This window comes from Nothobranchius furzeri, chromosome 4 (genome assembly GCF_043380555.1).
Source record: "Nothobranchius furzeri strain GRZ-AD chromosome 4, NfurGRZ-RIMD1, whole genome shotgun sequence".
Taxonomy (NCBI): Eukaryota; Metazoa; Chordata; class Actinopteri; order Cyprinodontiformes; family Nothobranchiidae; genus Nothobranchius; species Nothobranchius furzeri.
The window spans coordinates 2,498,964-2,518,274 of NC_091744.1; the positions used below are offsets into that span (position 1 = coordinate 2,498,964).

The window sequence follows — 19,311 nt, forward strand, 5'->3', positions numbered from 1 at the left end:
GTTATTGTAAAGTGCTTTATGAAATAAATTCAAATGTAAACAATAAAACGCTTTCAAAATGCCAATTAGTGACATTTTATTGCGTTGCGCTCTTATTTTGAAAGTCCGTACATTGATTTCGGCTTTTGCTGCGTGTTTTCCAGCAGCAGCTTGACGCGTGAGTTCGGTAGGAGGAGACAATCCAGAACCGTACGAGCTGATTTCTACACTCATATCCGATGCTGGAGAGGTTGCCTGCTGGTTCCGATGAAAGAAGTAGTCGAGCGTAACTCGGGGTCCATTTTCTAACTCGGGCTGTCAGCGCGTGCTCTCACATGTGTTGACACATCATCAGATTCTACACACACATCCTGTCGGGCGGCTGAGGGAACTTACTGAGCGGCTCAGGCACCGATTGTGAAAACATAGCGGGAACGCGTAGAGGAAGATGTTAATGAAGGAGTACAGGATATGCATGCCCCTCACAGTAGAGGAGGTAAGATCTAAAACCTTTGTTTTTATTTATATGTTTTATTTAGCCTGGCTGAAGCAGCTCGCTGCGTCTCAGATGCACATCTCCATGGCAGCTCACGCGCTGTTATTCTATACACGTGGCTGCGTGATGTTACATGAAGTAAGATAAATGCTTTTAGATGAACTTGGAGCGCTTCATAAAAATAAAAAAAAGCCAGTTTGTTTTTCTGAGATGGGCTGCAGACATGTGGAGCCGTTCCAGCCTGAGGTCAAGGTGGAAGCTGTCATGTCTGAACACGCACTGAGTGGAAAAGAAAGATTATTGTGAACAATTGTTTCAGAAAGTGGCAGATTTTTAAACTGTGTGAACAAACTGCACGCTGAGAAGTGTGTAAAACAGGATCATTATCTCTCCAGCACCCTGAACACACACACGCACACGCACATGCACAGCCAAGGAAACACACTTGCAGTCATGCAAATTGCATTTTATTAATGAAATCATGCCTAATTTGTTGCACACAACGACACTAACGCTACACAGCAGTTGTCTGTGCACTTAACTGAATTTCCATGGTACTAATTAGTCCTTGCAGCACTGATTGATAGGCTACTAGATAGAGGGGTCATTATTTATCACTATGAATGATTGTTTAAAATTAGCAGGTGAGGAAGATGTATGCCCTGTTCTGGCATGTGTACTGCAATCCTCACTTGTGCATCAGGCAGTTATCACCTTGTCAACTGTTTCTTCTTACCCCCCCCCCCCCCGTGATGCGATGGTGGATGATGCTCAAGCGGAATTTTATTTTGCACCGTGGCATTGTGTCACATCAGATCTTGAGATAAGAAAAAACAGATGGGTTTCTCTGCAAAAAAATCTATGATGTTTAAATTATCCAAAGCAATTGGACCTTTTTCTTCAGCCAAGTTATTTACAGGAATGTAAGGATAGAGGTTTAACTGGAATGCTGATATGATTGGATTCTCTTCTGCTGTGTAAGCTGATGGTTGACTGCATCCATGTTTCTCCCATTTTCAGCCTGCTTTTGTAGAGGTCATGACAGGATTTGTGGAAATCACTGACTGGAGGGAAATCTTATACATACATAAAATAATACACAAGTGATGTGACCAGATATTTGCTCTAGGCTTGGACGTTATACCGTCCAACTTCCTCCACATTTTACCACGGTGTTCGGTATTACCGGGACTAATTAAAAAATGATGACGTAAGCCTAAAACAAATGTCAAGTTTAAGTATAAGTCAACCAATTTAAAATGTTTTTTTCTAGATCTAAAGAAGTTATCTATGGTTGGTTAGTTGCTTAGTAGTTGCTGCTTCAGTGGCTAGTGGGTAGTAACTCGCTTCTGTATTTAATTTAACAAATATATACACAATGTAAAAAGTAAAAGTCTCGCTATATATTATTTTGAAACGAATGCGTATAAAATATAACGTTCTCGCCCGTGTCACGTGATGTTACGCGACCGCCGTGGAAACCATGTTCACGTGATGCAAGTTTGTTCCATTTAACCGTTTTCTTTGACCAAGGAAGGACATTGTCCCTGTAAGCAAGGCGCCTGACCTTGCAAGACATCGCCTCGCAAGGCCAGGCGCCTTGACATTGAGAAACACCCTTTGTGTTCTTTTGGGCCAACGATTTTGGGTTCAGGATTAACCCATGGATGTTGGCCCAATCTCAATACTCGTATTGCGTCCTGCAGACTTCAGCAAAGTGCACTTGGAGAAAGTGTGCAGTAGGGTTCGAGTGTGTAGTGCACAAGTGTGCAAATAATTGCAGAATTGAGACAGGGAGCATTGCATCATCGATCGCAATGCATGCCGGGATGCTGGTCGCCGTGATACTTATTCAAAAACCTTTATTAACAACTTTAAAACAAACAGCCAAACAGTTATTTGAAATCAATTTACATTTATTGCTGCTTTGTCAAAAAGTTTTAGAGCATCAACTAATCATCTAACATTAACTAATTTTATTCGAAAATATATATTTTCAGAAAAGGAACTTTGCCATTTCTCCTGCAGCAATGACTTGTGGGTAATACCCTTGCCCGAGGTCCGCATCGCTGCGGACTTGGGTGAAGTGCAGATTAAGGGTGCAATGGAGGCGTGGTCAACTTCCGCACTTGAGAATTGGGACTCCCTACGCACTCGCACCCCTGGCCGGGAACGCGCAATTGAAGGGTGCAAGAGTGCAAGTGCGAGTATTGGGACTGGGCCATTATTTTTCCCTCGTCTTTTTTCTTATTGTTTATACTTGACCTCTGACCTTAACTTTGATTGAATGAGACCTGCAGTGCTTTAGATGTTGTTCTGGCTTCTTTTTTTTCTTTGATTTCTTCAGAAAATCATCATTTCAAAACTGTGTTTTGAGTTTACTCAGGTAATCAGGCCTGAAATTGAAACATTAAATTGTGATTATAAAGCAAATGCAAAGATATTTTTAATGAGGCAAGTGCTCTTTCACAGCTTTGTGTATTTTTGCATTTAAAAGCTTGGAGATGCATTTATGCCATGGCCAAAGTACAGCTGCTTTCAGCTCAAGCAGCAAGAAAAGTGCTACACCACTGACTCAGTTAGAAACCTGAGTTCAAAAAGGAAATGTCATCTTTATGATAGAAAGCTGATGTAGGAGGGCTGTGTTTGTGAGTATGAGAGAGATGTCACTTGTGCGGGTTATCTGAGTCTTTGCATTTCTAAATGATTTTTCCATTCACTGAACCAGCCTCTGCCCTTACCTCGTTTACATTTTGAGGCTAAAGTAGCAGAGAACACTTTCCAGTCACGTTGCTTAAATTTCTAAGGAGACACTTTTTTTTCTGAGAGGCTTACTGAGTGTAATTAAACACTCAGTATGTGGTCAAATTTGTACAAGGGGGTTATTCTCCTACAGAAAGTCAAAATAAAGCAACCCCCATTAGCCTGTCGGTGCATGATTGAAACATTTATTAAATTAAAGAGAAGATTCAGTGTTGAATTTGAGTTTTTCTGAGATTAAGGCATATATCATGGTTGTCCATAGTCATCACCAACTCTAAAGCACAATTCTGACATGCTTTGTGGTCCTGTAAGGAAAAATGTCCTTTCAGTGAGTTTTTCTGGGTAAGCAGAAACAACCCTACATACGTTCTTCACCTCAGAGTAGAACATTTCTCCTTATTAGATTGGAACTTATAAACCATGTTAAACATGGGGTCCTTAAGTGGAAGTAATTTAATTTAGTTTCTTGTTTTATGGAGATGTTTCTGAGCTAAAGAATCATATTGGATAAGAAGAGAAACTACTTCAACATACAAGAAGAAGACTAGTTGAGTTTTTTTCAAATACTTGCCGTAACCTGGGTGAAGCAAGTGGGATTAGAAGTGGCTTCTCCAAATTCGAGCTAATACTTCCTCTGGCTTTGGGTTCTTGCCTCAGCAAGTGGTTAAAATAGGTTTCCTAGGGTCACCGGGCTCATCCTCAGCCCGGGTTCACACTGAAAGCATCAGCGGCGCGGAATGTCACTGCTTCAAGTAGAATCCATTACAGACTATGGAGTGTTTCAAACCAGCAGCGAAGCAGCAATTTCCAGGCGCGTCCCAGAAGCGGCACGCTGCTCATATAGAACCTGATCCCAACTTTAGCGGCGCGTCAATTTCCGCAGTTAACTTATGGATAGACAGGAGATCACACACAGTTTCAGTGTAAAATCACCGGTAAATTTCAAAATAAAGTACTGCAGCAATGCAGTTTTCATATGCATGAAGCTTACGTGTGACCCAACAGCTTATTTACTCACAGCATCGTTCCAGGAGTGCAGCAGTGTGTTTTTCATGGCTTTAATCCTGGCAGTGGAGAAGAACAACATCATCTATGACATCAAACAGCGATATCAAACCTGATTTCCTTCTTTTGGTTTATTGGTGGATTGCATAAATAAACCGTGACCTGAAGTCTTGAGAGATCGTGTGATCTCGCAAGTCCAGCGAAGAGCAGAGCGAGGAAGCTGTGCCGCTGCCAAGACTCTCCCGTGTCTTTGAAGTTCGGGAGTAAACCGTTCTGCTGCCGTTTCTCACTGCCGATGCTTCCATTGTGGAACTGACATTACAAATGAAGTAAAGAGCCTGCCTGTGGAGATTTTCTGGCCACCCTAACCCTAACCCCAACCATCCAGCAGCGCTCCTCCATGAGAGCAGGTGTGGGGGTGGGGGGGTTGCACATGTTCTGCTGCTGTTTCTCACCATTATTAGCTGATAGAGGGCTCTAGTTTTGTTGTGTCGCTCGTGTCAGCGAACACGGTATGGTCGGGGAGGGGGGCGGGGCATGACGCTTAGCTTGGCGGGTGGCCAAGCGGGCCACCAGGCTTATAAGGTGCTGGGGGAAACCCTGAAGATGCACATGTATATGTACATCTTACATGTATATGCACATCTTACATGTACAAAGTCCATTGCTGTTGTGTCCTTGTGCAAGACACTTCAGCCCCATTTCGTGCTGGTGGCGGTCAGAGGGACTGGTGGCAGCCTCGTCTCAGTCAGTGAGCCCCAGGGCAGCTGTGGCTACATTGTAGCGCATCACCACCAGGGTGTGAATGTGTGCAGGAAAATGACTGATTGTGTTGTAAAGCACCTTGGGGTGTTTAGGACTCTATAAGGCACTATATCAAATACAAGCCATTTACCATTTGTTCTTCTGTCAGAATTCAGTCGGTAAAAACCTAGTGGCCGGAGTTAGAATGGCACCAACCAAAATTTGCATGTAAAATTTCAATAACGATTGATGCAATGCTTTTTAATATCAATTCAGTATCATGACATGGAAAATTGCAATGTGTCATTGTGTCGATATTTACTTGCATTCCTACTCCCTTTTGTCTCAGATTCAGAAATGCATCATTGGTCATTAAACACACAACTACTGAAAATGACTAAACTAGAAAATGGGCCAGTTTACAAAAAACTGTGTAAAACGTCTTTTGATTTTCATCAAAAATTTAGGATTTTATCATTTCAAACTGAAGCAAATCTTTTCAGCTGTACTTGTTGGTGACCTTTTTTATCCATATACCTAAAAATAACCACTTGTATCTTATTTGCCTGCCAGATCAGCATCTATCTACGGTTGTAACTTCCTGACTTTATAAGTTGCTACAGGAAAAAAGACTTCCTTCCGTCCCATCCAGGCTAAACAGGCTGTGCACCACGAAACGTGCAAAAACCGTACTGTGACAGTTTTATATCTTACAGTTAAAAGGATAACATCTAATGAGACTTTATAAAATGGCTTAAATGTAGATAAACATATACTTTAACAACTTCTTGGATATATTTTACAATAATAAGTATGTTAAAAGTCATTTTTAAACTGTTAAATGCTTTTTCCGAAATTGGGATTAGTCTTGCGTAATTCGGTAAATAAGCAGGAGTTTATTGGTTAGATAAGTGGATTTTATTTATGTTTTTTAAACATGGCTCAGTTTGGCTGAGCCCCAGAGAGGATAGAGTCATTCTTTGTTTACAGTTCTAACTCTGTACAAAATCTCCTTATTACTGCTGGGGAAAGGCTCTGCAGGAGAGGCGGCGGGTTGCTCTGTTTGCTCTTATCACCGCTGCACACATTTCATTTCATTCCTCCTCTTAAACCCAAACTTTCCTGCTTGTTGGAAGAGAAAGGAAGGACATGTTGATGGGAGGAAAGATGGAGCGGTGGAGTGGATGAATTCCTTTGTGCTGCCTGCTGAGGGAGGAAAGGGATGGTGGAGAGGACTTTTAGAGAGAAGGTCATGCAGGAAGTTCTGGGATTTTTTTTTGGAGTTCCCCAGGGTCATATACTAATACAGTGTGTGTTTGTGCTCTTAAATGTGGAGTCACGGGTACATGCAGGGTCACGTCTGTTTGCGTAGCATCTTTGGGAGGAGATTACCGTCTGCTGCTCGGCCATGATGCGTCATCATGTCCCTCTTTTTTTTTTTTTTTTTTTTAACCAGAGATGTTGGTCCAGGCTGTCTGTGCTGCTTTTATGCAAGTTTTAACACACACCATGTGTGCTGTAGGAACCCTTTACTGCTCTGGGAGTCTCTCTCCTTAATCATCTCTTTCCTGGACCGGGTGTGTGCTCCAAGTATTGCAACATGCCTTGCCCCTCCACACTCCAAATTTTCATCATTTCTTCTTTGAAGGTTTCTATTTGAAATCCTGGAAATGATCAGTCTGATTGTTCTGAAAGCGGGTCTTTGTACTTCTCAGGTCTGCAGAAAGTTCTGGTCCTTGCTTTTCAAATGAAAGGTGTTTGCATAGACAATGTAAAAAAGGTCCAGTTCTGTCATTTTGAGGTATTTTAATGCACTGCAGATCCTGTTTCTGAGTATTAGTTTGAAGTTCCTTCTCACATGATTTAGATGTAACCATACCTCAGCCACTTCACTGAGAAATAATCATTTCCCCTTCTTAGTACTCTGAGAATAACAGCTTTCCTCTCCTGAAAGCTTGAACCATTTATCAGACTCTGGGCTTTTTTATAGGGAGGTGATGTATTACGGCAGATGTATTAAATGTACTTCTCCTTCTGTTCCGACGGTAAAGTCTAAATGTTTTTCTCTGCAGCGCCGTGTCTCACTTAGACCACTCTGTCTTTGTCTGACGTGAACTTTTAACCTCACCTTAACGATGCACACCTTCTGGCTAACCTCAGTCACTGAGCGTCCACAAGCTGCACCCTTTAGCTTACTAAGCTTTTGTTGATGAATGTCCTGGTTTTTAATCATAGTCACAACAATATGTTGCTTTTTTTAGCTTCATCTGTCAAGACTTCCTTACAGAATGAGATTAAATACGGTTTTGCAACAGTCTGGGATTCAGTTGGCAAACCAAAAGTAAAGAATGTACTAGTTGGATTTCTGAGTGTTTTAATGACTCAAGGCTTAAACACACTTAAAGCTGCTTTCCGGAGATTTCCTCTTTCAGAAATGATGTATGATTTGTCAGAAATCCGTAAAAGTGATTATCTTATCATGTACTGTGATATAATATAAGCAATACGTCTTTTTATTTATTTTTTGCTAAGCACGCCCCCGGCAGAGCTCCGTGCAATAGGAAACTGAGCACCGACCAGAACTAACCAATAGCGTTAGACTGCCTCTTTAATGCTTCAAGTTTAAGGAATACCTCAGTTGATTCAGAGTTGATGAACTTTTCACGGACAAAAAAGTCTCTAAAATATAAATATATGAAAATACAACATGACATGAGAATAATACTCGTAAAACAATGTGTTTTAGCTCTGTTTGTCAGCTACAGAAACACATTTATAAACAGAAACGTGAAGTTGCCATCTTAAAAAAACAGAGGAAGAGTGGTTTTGTGTGATATGCTTGTCAGCCACTAGATGGTGCCATCGGGTAAGAGAAATGCTCCGGAAAGAAGCTTTAAGGAAGGCAGAAAAAAAAGAGCCGTATTTTTATCTATATGTCAATCTTGTGTTTTATGGCTGATGTAGTCTGTCTTCTTTTAGTTGTTTGATGTAGAGTTAGCTTTGAAACTAAGTTAAAGTTCTTCTTAAAGGTGTGGAACACTGAAAAAAACATTTTTTTTAATCATTATGTATTAGGTCATCAAGTTTTCCATGCAGGCTGAACATGAAAATAGCCTTCTACACCAATCTCCTGCATTAGCTTCTGATAGAAAATAGACGGTGAAACTCTAGGATTTGAAAAAGTTGACAGATCTACGTCACTGTGTCACTTAACCTTCATGGCCTCACCCATCTTGCTTTGCGAAGGAAAAGCCTGTCGTTGATTAGCGTTCAGAAACCCGCAGAGAACGTCTTGACGAGCAGAAGCTAACCATTAGCATTAGCAATGCCTCCACACAGCAGAACTCCTTCAGACGTGTTTTATTTGTGGAGATAAAACATCAGCGTTGCAAGTCAGTTGTAGAGTCACGATGCTGTTAGTCTATGGAGCTAGGATTGGGACAATATTCAGCATAACTTGTACCAAGTTTTGTAACTTCGAACATGTTTAATCACATGTAACTTTGGATTCGTAACTTGTAACTTTAGTTTTCTAACTTGTAATTCTCAATTAATTAAATGAGTAGTAAATGTACAAAATAAAAGTTTGATTTTACAAAATAAAAAATACATCTACAAAATACAATGTTCCTGTTACAAAACAAGAAATACAAGTACGAATTGAGAATTACAAGTTAGAAAACTAAAGTTACAAGTTACGAATCCAAAGTTACATGTGATGAAACATGTCCGAAGTTACAAAACTTGGTACAAGTTTCGCTGAATATTGTCCCAATCCTAGCTCCATATTGGCCAATCTGAGGAGAGATGCCCAAATATCAGGAAATACCATCATACTGTACCATCATGGTGCTTCTAACAGATGCATAAGTACTCCACACCTTTCTATTATTTTTTGGTGGGGCGCATTCATGCCGTCTATTAGATGCACTAACCACATATCATCACTAGGGGACGCCAAGTTAGATAAATACATATATGGAGAAAAACACAGTAGGAGCAATGCAACATGAGGCTATCCACAGAAACAGCCGAATAAATGAAAGCCCAGATTCTCCTCTTTACAACAGTACAAGTACCATTACTCTACCTGCAAAACTTAAGGAACTCAGCAGCAAAACAAAAACAGCTAATTTCATGAAGTAAAAAGCATAAACTCAGTCTTACCTTTGTTGGGCTATTGTCATAATAATTCGTGTTATAGTAAAAAAAAAAACCTCAGTTTGTGTAACCCTATGTCCCAAAGTCACACAGAGCTAATTCCTGACTGCCTTGGGCTTTTTTACCTGCTAGAGGGTGTTCACAAATATCTGATGGCATATATATCTATATCTATACATCTATAATTTTCCGGTTCTCCATAAAAAATATATATAAAAATAACTTCACTAAGTGTACTCAGATGCTCTACAACAAACAAAGAATGGTGAGCTAATAAAAAAAGAATGGTGAACTGCGGAGAGCTTCCGGTTCTGGGTGAACATCCTGAGCTGAGACTCCGCCCAATTTCGCTCGCAACACTCTGTGACCAAAGGCTCTCCTATTCTTTGTATTGGAGGGGGGGATCCAGCATGCATGCACCGGTTGTAGCGTAGGTCTATGGTAAACATTGGTGTGCCCCAAAGGAACAGGAAATATGTCACAAGAGGAATCGGTCGTGGTACAAATCTGAAATAACATTTTTAAACTACACTTAAATGCAGATTATACACCGCACATATAGTCTGTATGATGTATAGATTGTTTAGTTTAATTATTTATATATATATAACTTATTTATTTATTTATGTATTTTTTAAAAATTTTAATACTTTGTGATTCTTATCTTTTTTTTTCTTCTTTCTGCGAGACTGGTGGGGCACCGCCCTAGCGCCCCCTATAGATGAGCTGCCACTGCTTTGTACAGAAACAAGAATAAAACAGTTATAGTTTACTTGGGCCGTGAAAATGTTTCATGAAGGTTTTTGCAAATATGAGAAATCTTAGCTACTTCCATTATTTACCATAATAAACATTTCAATATCTGTTGCCAACGAATGGACCAAACAGTTTGATTTATGAATCCACAAAATATATAAGAGTCACCATCATTATTGGCTGATATTGGTCATTTTTGAACATATCTGTCATCGTACGATAAGTAAAACTGATGTTTATGTCCACCATGTTGCCGTTAGCATATGCGTTTCAGGAGAGGGAGGGGGTTGGACACGTGGTGTTTGTTTTTGGCGTGATAGTGATGCAGCTCAGGATTGTGAGGGTGTTTAACTGAAGCAGATGTAGGTAGTTTAGTTTAGGGATGCACCGATGGATCGGCATTTGATCCCAATCGGCCGATAGCGCCCCTATCGGTTTTGATCGGAGTTTTCAAAATAGATCAAAGCAGACCGATCAGGTAGGGTTGTCATGGTAACCAGTGTAGCGGTAAACCCCGGTAAAAAAGTTGACAATAATAATAACCGTCTTGTTTAAAAAAAAATTATCTTGGTGGATTACCGTGGCTGCGGTGTAGGCGCGGTGACCCTTACCAGCCACCGTATCATCTGCTGAAGTTGCCGGCGGCACATGCACGCTTTGTTGTTTACAACCAAAACTTTCTTGAAGCTAAAGCTGAAATAATGGTCAAAGGAGGAGACGGCAGTGCTCAGGAGGACATTTTTTATCCCTCAAAGAAGACAAAGTCGGAAGTACGGGCATCTTTTGGATATTTAAAGAATGCCAAGGGACAGTTTATAGAAGACGGACGGCTATCCTGTTTGCAGCACGTGCAGAAAAAGTGTCTGTGAAAGGCAGCAACGCTTCAAATCTCATGACACATCTGCGTGACCATCACCCACAACTCTACAGTCAACGCAAGGCAAGCTAACGTTAGCGTTTTAGCTAAAATGCGTGATCCGAGGATTTGGGTTGAGGGAGAATGCAACGAGTCGCTATATAAAGCAGCCGCAGCGCCGCTACCTGCATATAAACCGTGTCGCGGACACCGCCATGTTGAAATGACGCTATGCATTACGGGGCTCCCAGGGGCAGATAAGAGTTGGTCTCCGAGAATAATTATGAATTTAACAACGATTACTGCCTGATGACATTTTCCCACATCTGCAAAGCTCACTGGAAGAACACAAACCGAGGACAATATTTTCCTGATATAGGGTTTATTACTCAAGTAAGGGTAAAAAAGTATCTGACTAGAAGGCTACTTGAGTACTGAGTATCATCTGATCTAATATTTTTAAAATGATGACATCAAACAGACATAAAATAAGAAGTTATGGGCAAATATTGGTATTTTAAAGACTAAAGGGAAAAAATGTAAACAAATAAACAACATAATTACAAAATAACACATTTTAGACAAAATTTAGACACAAACTGAGGACAATATTTCCTGACATACAGGGTTTATTTAATTGTGTGAAAATGTAGCACGTTTAAAAAAAATACCGCAATAATACCGAAAACCGTGGTAATTTTGGTCACAATAACCATGAGATTAAATTTTCACACCATGACAACCCTAGTACAGACCATTTTAGATTAGGTTACATTTCCTTTATTCCCAGATTATGTAGTTTGTAGCACTCATTATAATGTTGTAGAAAATTTCTGGCCAATCCACGTGATCGGTATCGGTGATCGGTATCGGTGATCAGCATTCTTTGATATCGGTATCGGTGATCGGCAGCAAAAAACCTGATCGGTGCATCCCTAGTTTAGTTGCCTTTAAACATCGTCTGAAGTGGTTCTCAGCCATAATAGAAGTATCATCGAAAATCTTATCAGTGCATCCCCAGTTGGAAATAATTGCAGAAATATAGATGCATGTGTTTTTTTAAGGAAGTTGCATGATGGGGAAGTAAAGAAGAAAAAAGACAGACAGATTTGTGGAGTGATGTCTGTATAATTGGGAGGATGTGGGTCTGGCTGTGTGGATGAATGACCGGATAGCTGGCTGGAACAGCACCTGGGCTGCTGGCTCAGGACAACATTTCTCAAGGCATTCACATCCCTGAAAATGTCAGGAGTCATTTGGGCGATCACACACTTCTGAGTGTAGGACGCACACCTGCATCTATGAGGTGTTTTGACTGGGGACAGAAAAGGAAACTCTTTCAAACAGTTTGGCTAAAGGCAGTCAGCATCTGCAGCCTGTCTCACTACAACGGGTTTACAGAATCCTCCATTAGAAGAGAAATACTGCTTTTTTTTCCCGTAAAGATTTTCTGTCATGTATGGAAGTGTTGGACATCATATCAACCCTCAAGCATGACATTGACAATTTGAACCATTTCATGCTCATTACCTTTCATGGGCTGTGGCATTATTGACTGACTTGGGTTAAGTGCAGGCGGTGGCGTGTTTCCACTGTGTACTCATTCATGTGGGAGAAAAAGTGTCAACAACTGCTGGTTTGTTAAGATCCTTTTAACAAGGACCTTTCAGTTTTAGTGGTCACCTTTTTATTTTTTTTTAACTTGGAGCATATTTTTGTGGTGCCTGCAGGAGACTTTTAATTAACCATAGGCCAGGGAGCTTAAAACACTGAGAACAACGATGCTAAATTGCAGGTCAGCAAATCTGGTTTTACTGATTAATAATTTCCTGTTCTTGTAATAAAATGGGTTATGGAGAATTGGGTGTTCTTGCATACAGAAAGGGATGTAAGAAAATATCAATACACTAAAATATCACCATTTTTCATATTATGATACTGAATCAATGTTTGAAAGCAGTTTATTGATTTTCTTTATTTATTGAGAATGTACAAATTAGCAAATATTTATTGCATTCATTTTGTGTGGTGCAATTCAAACTCCAATGGCTAGGTGGCAGCAGTTTTTACCGCGCTTATTCTGACGGAACTTGAACGAGTCTGACCTGAGTTTTCCAAGTTTATCTCACTAGAATTCAGCCCATGTGACGAAAGTAAATAACAAGAAACCTCACATTTCTTCAAGTAAGGTCATGAACTGGGAAGGGAAATGTCAGAAGGACTTCAAAACAGGACCCCCGTCCCAAATTTGAGTTTCAGTTTGGTAAATCACTGATTAATTTAGTCCTACTGAATCTCAACCTTTTATTTTAACCAGATGAACTCTGGTAACAATATGCCTTTTATTTGGGATATTTTCTAATGAATTTCAAAAACTTTACGAATCAACCACACGGTTAGACACGTTCTAGATAAAATCCATGGTTACATTTGAAAAAGGAAAATTTCAGAAGTAAAACAAAACCTTACCCAATTTTGGCTAAAATTAGCCAACTCCTTTAGTGTTGCATGACTGCTCTGGTTTATTCACATTAGTGGCATTTATATTTTCAGAAGCGGCTTTCCTTCATTTCTCTGTTATGATGGTTAAAATGGTTGGTTTACTGGGAGTTTGTTTTGTAAATGGGACCTGTTGGAGGCTTTTTCGTCCTTTGGTTTTGTTGTACGGTGCAGGCCCCTTTTGCCATCTGGAAAACATGACAATGCAATGATTCAATCAACATCCCATTTACTGCCATTTGCTCCTCTGGAGGAAACCATCATGGGCTGTGATAGACCATTATCCTCGAATGAGGGCTATTCTCATTTCCTCGATGACTGTGTGCATCAACTTTGTTTTGTGTTGCTCTGTGTGTGTGTCCGTGTGTGTTATATTATAAAAGATTTTCTGTCGAATAAATGCTCCATGTGATCTTCTCGTCACGTTGAGAGTCTCTGAGTTTTTGATTGAAATCACCTGGTTTAGTTGCTGAGCTGAAGAAAAAAATCCCACAACATGGAGATGATGATGATGGTCTCTATTTTAATCACTTAAAGGGACTTTACGGAGTTTTGAATTTTTATGCCCGCGATTGCCCCCTCAGGCCAAAAGCGTAACGGCAGCTTCAATAGTAGACTCATACACGAGGCGCGCATGCTGTACGTGCACACTCCTTAACGAAAATAACAGCTGAAACAGTCCCATGTGTGTGTGTGTGTGTGTGTGTGTGTGTGTGTGTGTGTGTGTGTGTGTGTGTGTGTGTGTGTGTGTGTGTGTGTGTGTGTGTGGCCCGGAGGACAGAGGACAGGAGAACGTGCAGCTAATTAATGAAATAATTTGGTTCTGGACTTTTCTCTTCAGCACAGCTGACAAAGGTTTATGATGGGTCAGTCCTCCTGCATGCTCAGATCATTCCCTTCCCTTGCTTGAAAAATTGTTCCAAAATGAAAGTTGAACTCACATCTTTTTTTTCTGTGAATTCAATGCTGTTCGGCGAGTCTCAAATAAAAATTTGGGCATCTTACTGTATAAAAATATGCCATTAATGTAAAAAATAAACTAAATAAATTATGTTCACATCCAGAATTGAACCTGGGTCTTCTGCACGGGAGTCCGCCGTCTTACTGGATGTGCTATAGCACCAGTGACACAGTTTGTATCTGTAATATTTATATCCTTGATGACAGCTGAAACAACGTTCAAAGAACGGTTCGGAGCGAAAATGGCTATTTTGTTGCTAATTTGCAGGAAATATCTAGAAGAAAGTAGCTAAGGGTCCTCAGAAATGTAGTTAGGTTCATCACTAGGCGTTAGGAACAGCGACAAAGTGGCACTGCCTCTCTCTCTGCTGCTAAAGCTACGGATAGCAAATGCTACGGGCGATGCCTGAGCGTGAACGCGCATGAAGCAGCCTGCTCGACCCGAGCATCTCTCTTTTTCTGTGATTTTACAGAAAAACAGGCAATCACAGTAAAAATGCCAGGGCTCATTCTACAGGACCAGGGCATTGCAGGAGAATGTATGAAGAAGACATTTATTATTTCTATACATGTTTTGACTGTCAAACTTCCATAATGCCCCTTTAATCTCTGTTGAAATACGCTTGTTTTTATTATTTAACAATGACACATTTTGTCATCACAGATCACTGTGTGTGTTGTATCTGCTGCTCAGTCACCAGAGCTGGTTGTAGGATGAGTCAACAAACGGTAACATTGGTTCCTTAATGTTAAAGGATTTCCTGAATGTGACTCTTTAAAAATTAAATGACCTTAAATTCAAAGAACTGTCTGATTTCATCAAAACACTCTGCATGACAGGGATGTAAGAAAATATTGATGTACTCAAATATCACGATATTTTGTGCTATAATACTGAATTGATATTAAAAACAGATTTTTGTAATTGAGAATTGACATGCTAACATTTACTTTATTTCTTTTTCTGTGGTGCAATTCAAACTCTGACTGCTAGTTGGCAGCAGTTTTTAGTTCCTTTATGTGATGGAACAAGAAGTTTCAATAACGCAGGATGTGACTTGGAAGCGTCTGGTCTGAATTTTCCAATTGAATTCAGTCTTAAAGCAACTATATCCACGGTTAGGAGCTTTTGACCATGTTATACTGTGATTTCCTCGAAAACACCCTAAAAGCCGTTTTTGACTCCATGCAAGCATTGTGCTTTCTGAGCCTCAGATCCACTACATGCCTACAAAGCTATTGCAAGTAGCTGAATGAAACAGGTTTGCGTCATCACCCCAGTTTCACACTGGAAGAACCAGCAGTGCAAAATGGCAGCAAAACAGTTTACTCACGAACTTCAAAGTGGTCCTTTTCACATCGGGAGAGTCTTGGCCGCGGACGCTTTGTTTTTGCAATCTGCCATTAAACCGATGTCATATAGGATGTTGTTCCTCTTCACTGGCAGGATTATAGCCAAGAAAAACACACCGCTGTACTTCTGGAATGATACAAGGAGTAAATAAGCCAATGGGTCACACGTAAGCTACATATATATAAAATAGCATCGCTGCCGTACTTTTATTTTTGAAAATCCCAGGGATTTTACACTGAAACCATGTGTGATTTCCTGTCTAGCCTTATGTTAACTGTGGAAATTGATGTGCTCCAGAAGTGGCTCGCTGCAATAATAGAACCTGATCCTATCTTTAGCAGTGCGGCGCAGCTTCAGGGACGCGCCTGAAAACTGCTGCGACGCAGCTGATTTGAAACACTCCATATACTGTAATAGATTTTATTTGAAGCAGTGACGTTCCGCACCGCTGATGCTTTCAGTGTGAAATAATTTGCTCACTCCTCCCCATCCAGGTAGTGTTGAACCTGGAACCCTCTTCCCCTGGACTGTAAACACTAATGTCCACTTTCTCCAAGTTGCAAATGTAAAGTTCGATGATTCCTAGAACCTGAAATTGCATTTTAGGGGAGGTACTTGAAATTTGCAGATTAGGACAGTTTAGTGGCCAGGCCACCAAGACATGTCCTGGTTCTCCCAACAGCCAGATCACTGCTGGTGTGAGGGTTGCAAAAGCTGTTTCTTTCACTCTGCATGATACTTTGCTGGGGATCTAGGGTTTCATTATGACACGGTTGCAATTCACATAAGTGGAGGCAGGATTTCATTAAATCCAATCATTATTATTTCTGGGTTGATAAAATGATAAAATTATGAAGAAAAAGCATGTTTCAGAACAAATTATGTTTTCATAGTGCGTACTCTATGGGCCTATCGTTGCTCTGAAAGATTTAAAATGGCATTGGACAGGTCATTTAAAAATTGCAAATATATGGCATTTAGTATTGCAATTTATCGGATTGTTCCTTTATGCGATCTATTGTATTGCCAGATTCTTGCCAATACACACCCTCACTGCATAGTGTCCTCTCTTAAGTGTTTAAAAAAATGATTTCAGCACAGTTGTTACATTTGTTAATTGCTTGCTTTGTGACTCCTTCCTGTCCATGTGTTGGTACCAAAAAGCCTGGCGTTTAGCCCCCCCCCCCCCCCCCCCATTATCTCTGTGCTGCACTAACGAATCACAGGAGGGATGAAAGACTTTCTCTACTGGCAGCAGCAGTCTGAGGGCGGCTGCTAAATCTGTAAAATGCGTGCTGAAAAAGGAAACTAAGCAGCTGATTATTTCGACCAAAGCCGCCTTTTTCAAAAACCCGTTGTGAAGCTGCTCTCTGTTTTTTACAGTATTAGACTCCTAGACTTTACCAGAAAACATTTACAGTTGTGGTCAGAAGTTTACATACACTTGTAAAAAATATAATATAATGGCTCTACTGAGTGCCCCGTTATTTCTAAAACTCTGATTTTTCTCTGATAGAGTGATTGGAACAGATACTTCTTTGTCACAAAAAACATTCATGAAGTTTGGTTCTTTAATGTCTTTATTATGGGTTAACAGAGAAAAGTGATCACATTTGCTGGGTCACAAATATACATACAGCAACATGAACTAGCAATTTAGGTGACTTAGAAACGTTTCAGTGAACTGAGCTTCATAGCATGGCCTCTTAACTTCTTGTGAGTGATTATGAGTGACTACAGCTGGTGACTTCTCTTAGGCCAGGTAAATAGGGCTCATTGGATACAAACGCTACAATGGGAAAGTCAAAGGAGCTCAGCATGGATCTGAAAAAGCGAATTATTGACTTGAACAAGTCAGGAAAGTCACTTGGGGCCATTTCAAAGCAGCTGCAGGTCCCAAGAGCAACAGTGCAAACAACTGTTTGTAAGTATAAGGTGCATGGCACTGTTTCATCACTGCCAAGATCAGGAAGAAAACGCAAGCTATCACCTGCTGCTGAGAGAAAATTGGTCAGGAGGGTAAAGAGTGAACCAAGAATCACCAAAAAGCAGATCTGCCAAGAATTAGAAGCTGCTGGAACACAGGTGTCATTGTCCACAGTCAAACGTGTTTTGCATCTCCGTGGACTGAGAGGCTGCCGTGCAAGAAGGAAGCCCTTGCTCCAAAAGCGGCACCTTAAGGCTCGACTGAAGTTTGCTGCTGATCACATGGACAAAGATAAGACCTTCTGGAGGAAAGTTCTGTGGTCAGACGAAAGGAAAATCGAGCTTTTTGGCCACAATGCCCAGCAATATGTTTGGAGGAGAAAAGGTGAGGCCTTTAACCCTAAGAACACCATGCCTACAGTCAAGCATGGTGGTGGGAATATTATGCTGTGGGGCTGTTTTGCTGCCAATGGAACTGGTGCTTTACAGAGAATAAATGGGATAATGAAGAAGGAGGATTATCTTCACATTCTTCAACATAACCTCAAATCATCAGCACGAAGGTTGGGTCTTGGGCGCAGTTGGGTGTTCCAACAGGACAATGACCCCAAACACACATCAAAAGAGGTAAAGGAATGGCTAAATCAGGCTAGAATAAGGGTTTTAGAATGGCCTTCCCAATGTCCTGACTTAAACCCCATTGAAAACATGTGGACAGTGCTGAAGAAACAAGTCCATGTCAGAAAGTCATCAAATTTAACTGAACTTCACCAATTCTGTCAAGAGGAGTGGTCAAAGATTCAACCAGAAGCTTGCCAGAAGCTTGTGGATGGCTACCAAAAGCGCCTAATTGAAGTGAAAATGGCTAAGGGACATGTAACCAAATATTAGCACTGCTGTATGTATATTTGTGACCCAGCAAATGTGATCACTTTTCTCTGTTAACCCATAATAAATACATTAAAGAACCAAACTTCATGAATGTTTTTTGTGACAAAGAAGTATCTGTTCCAATCACTCTATCAGAGAAAAATCAGAGTTTTAGAAATAACGGGGCACTCAGTAGAGCCATTATATTATAGTTTTTACAAGTGTATGTAAACTTCTGACCACAACTGTAAATGCTCAATTTTTGATGCTTTCCCACATCCTGATCTAGAACGAATACCAGCGACCTCTTTGAATCCATTATGTACAAAATATTGTAAAGGACTTGAATAAAATAGGAGGTAATAAAAACGATGATTGATGAAGTTCACGGCCTCTTCAGTGTTTGAAAGCTCATTGATCTGATGCTCTCAGCCAAGCACCTACAAGTGGCTGTGCTTCTTTGTTGATTATGAGAAGGAGTTTTACCGGCTGTGGTGGAGCAGCTCTGACAGGAAACGTGGCTAGAGCAACAGGGGAAATTTTATTTGTTGCTCGAACGAGAGTTTGTTAAATGGTTATAATGACAGATATTTGTATTTGTGCAGCTTCTTTATTCATGCACTGCTTTGTATCAGGCATGTGGCAACTAAAAGTCTGTGTCCTGTCTGGAATACTGTTCTTGCTCCATTTTCTTATTTTTTTGCAGAAGGCCTCTGAATATGTTGAATCTTTGTCACTGTGGGCCTACTTGGACGTAAATGGTAAATGTCCTGTATTTGATGTAGTGCTTTCTAGGTTCTAGAACCCCCCAAGGTGATTTACAACACAGTCATTCAGCCATGCACACACCACTGTTGATGAGCTACATGTAGCCACAGCTGCCCTGAGGCACACTGTCAGAGCAGAGGCCTGCAGAACACAGGCGCCACCGGTCTCTCCGAA

At 40.6% G+C, this 19,311-nt stretch overlaps 1 protein-coding gene across 1 annotated transcript in view; it reads left to right on the forward strand.

Moving 5' to 3' along the window:
• The first annotated feature begins 276 nt into the window (after nucleotides 1-276).
• The window catches only part of LOC107391647 (phosphatidylinositol transfer protein cytoplasmic 1), a 117,871-nt gene continuing 98,836 nt past the window's right edge, over nucleotides 277-19,311 (forward strand). Inside the window, exon 1 of the mRNA XM_015969050.3 lies at nucleotides 277-475. Within this exon, the coding sequence (XP_015824536.1) occupies nucleotides 428-475 (48 nt within the window). The 5' untranslated portion in view covers nucleotides 277-427. The remainder of the gene's footprint in view (nucleotides 476-19,311) is intronic.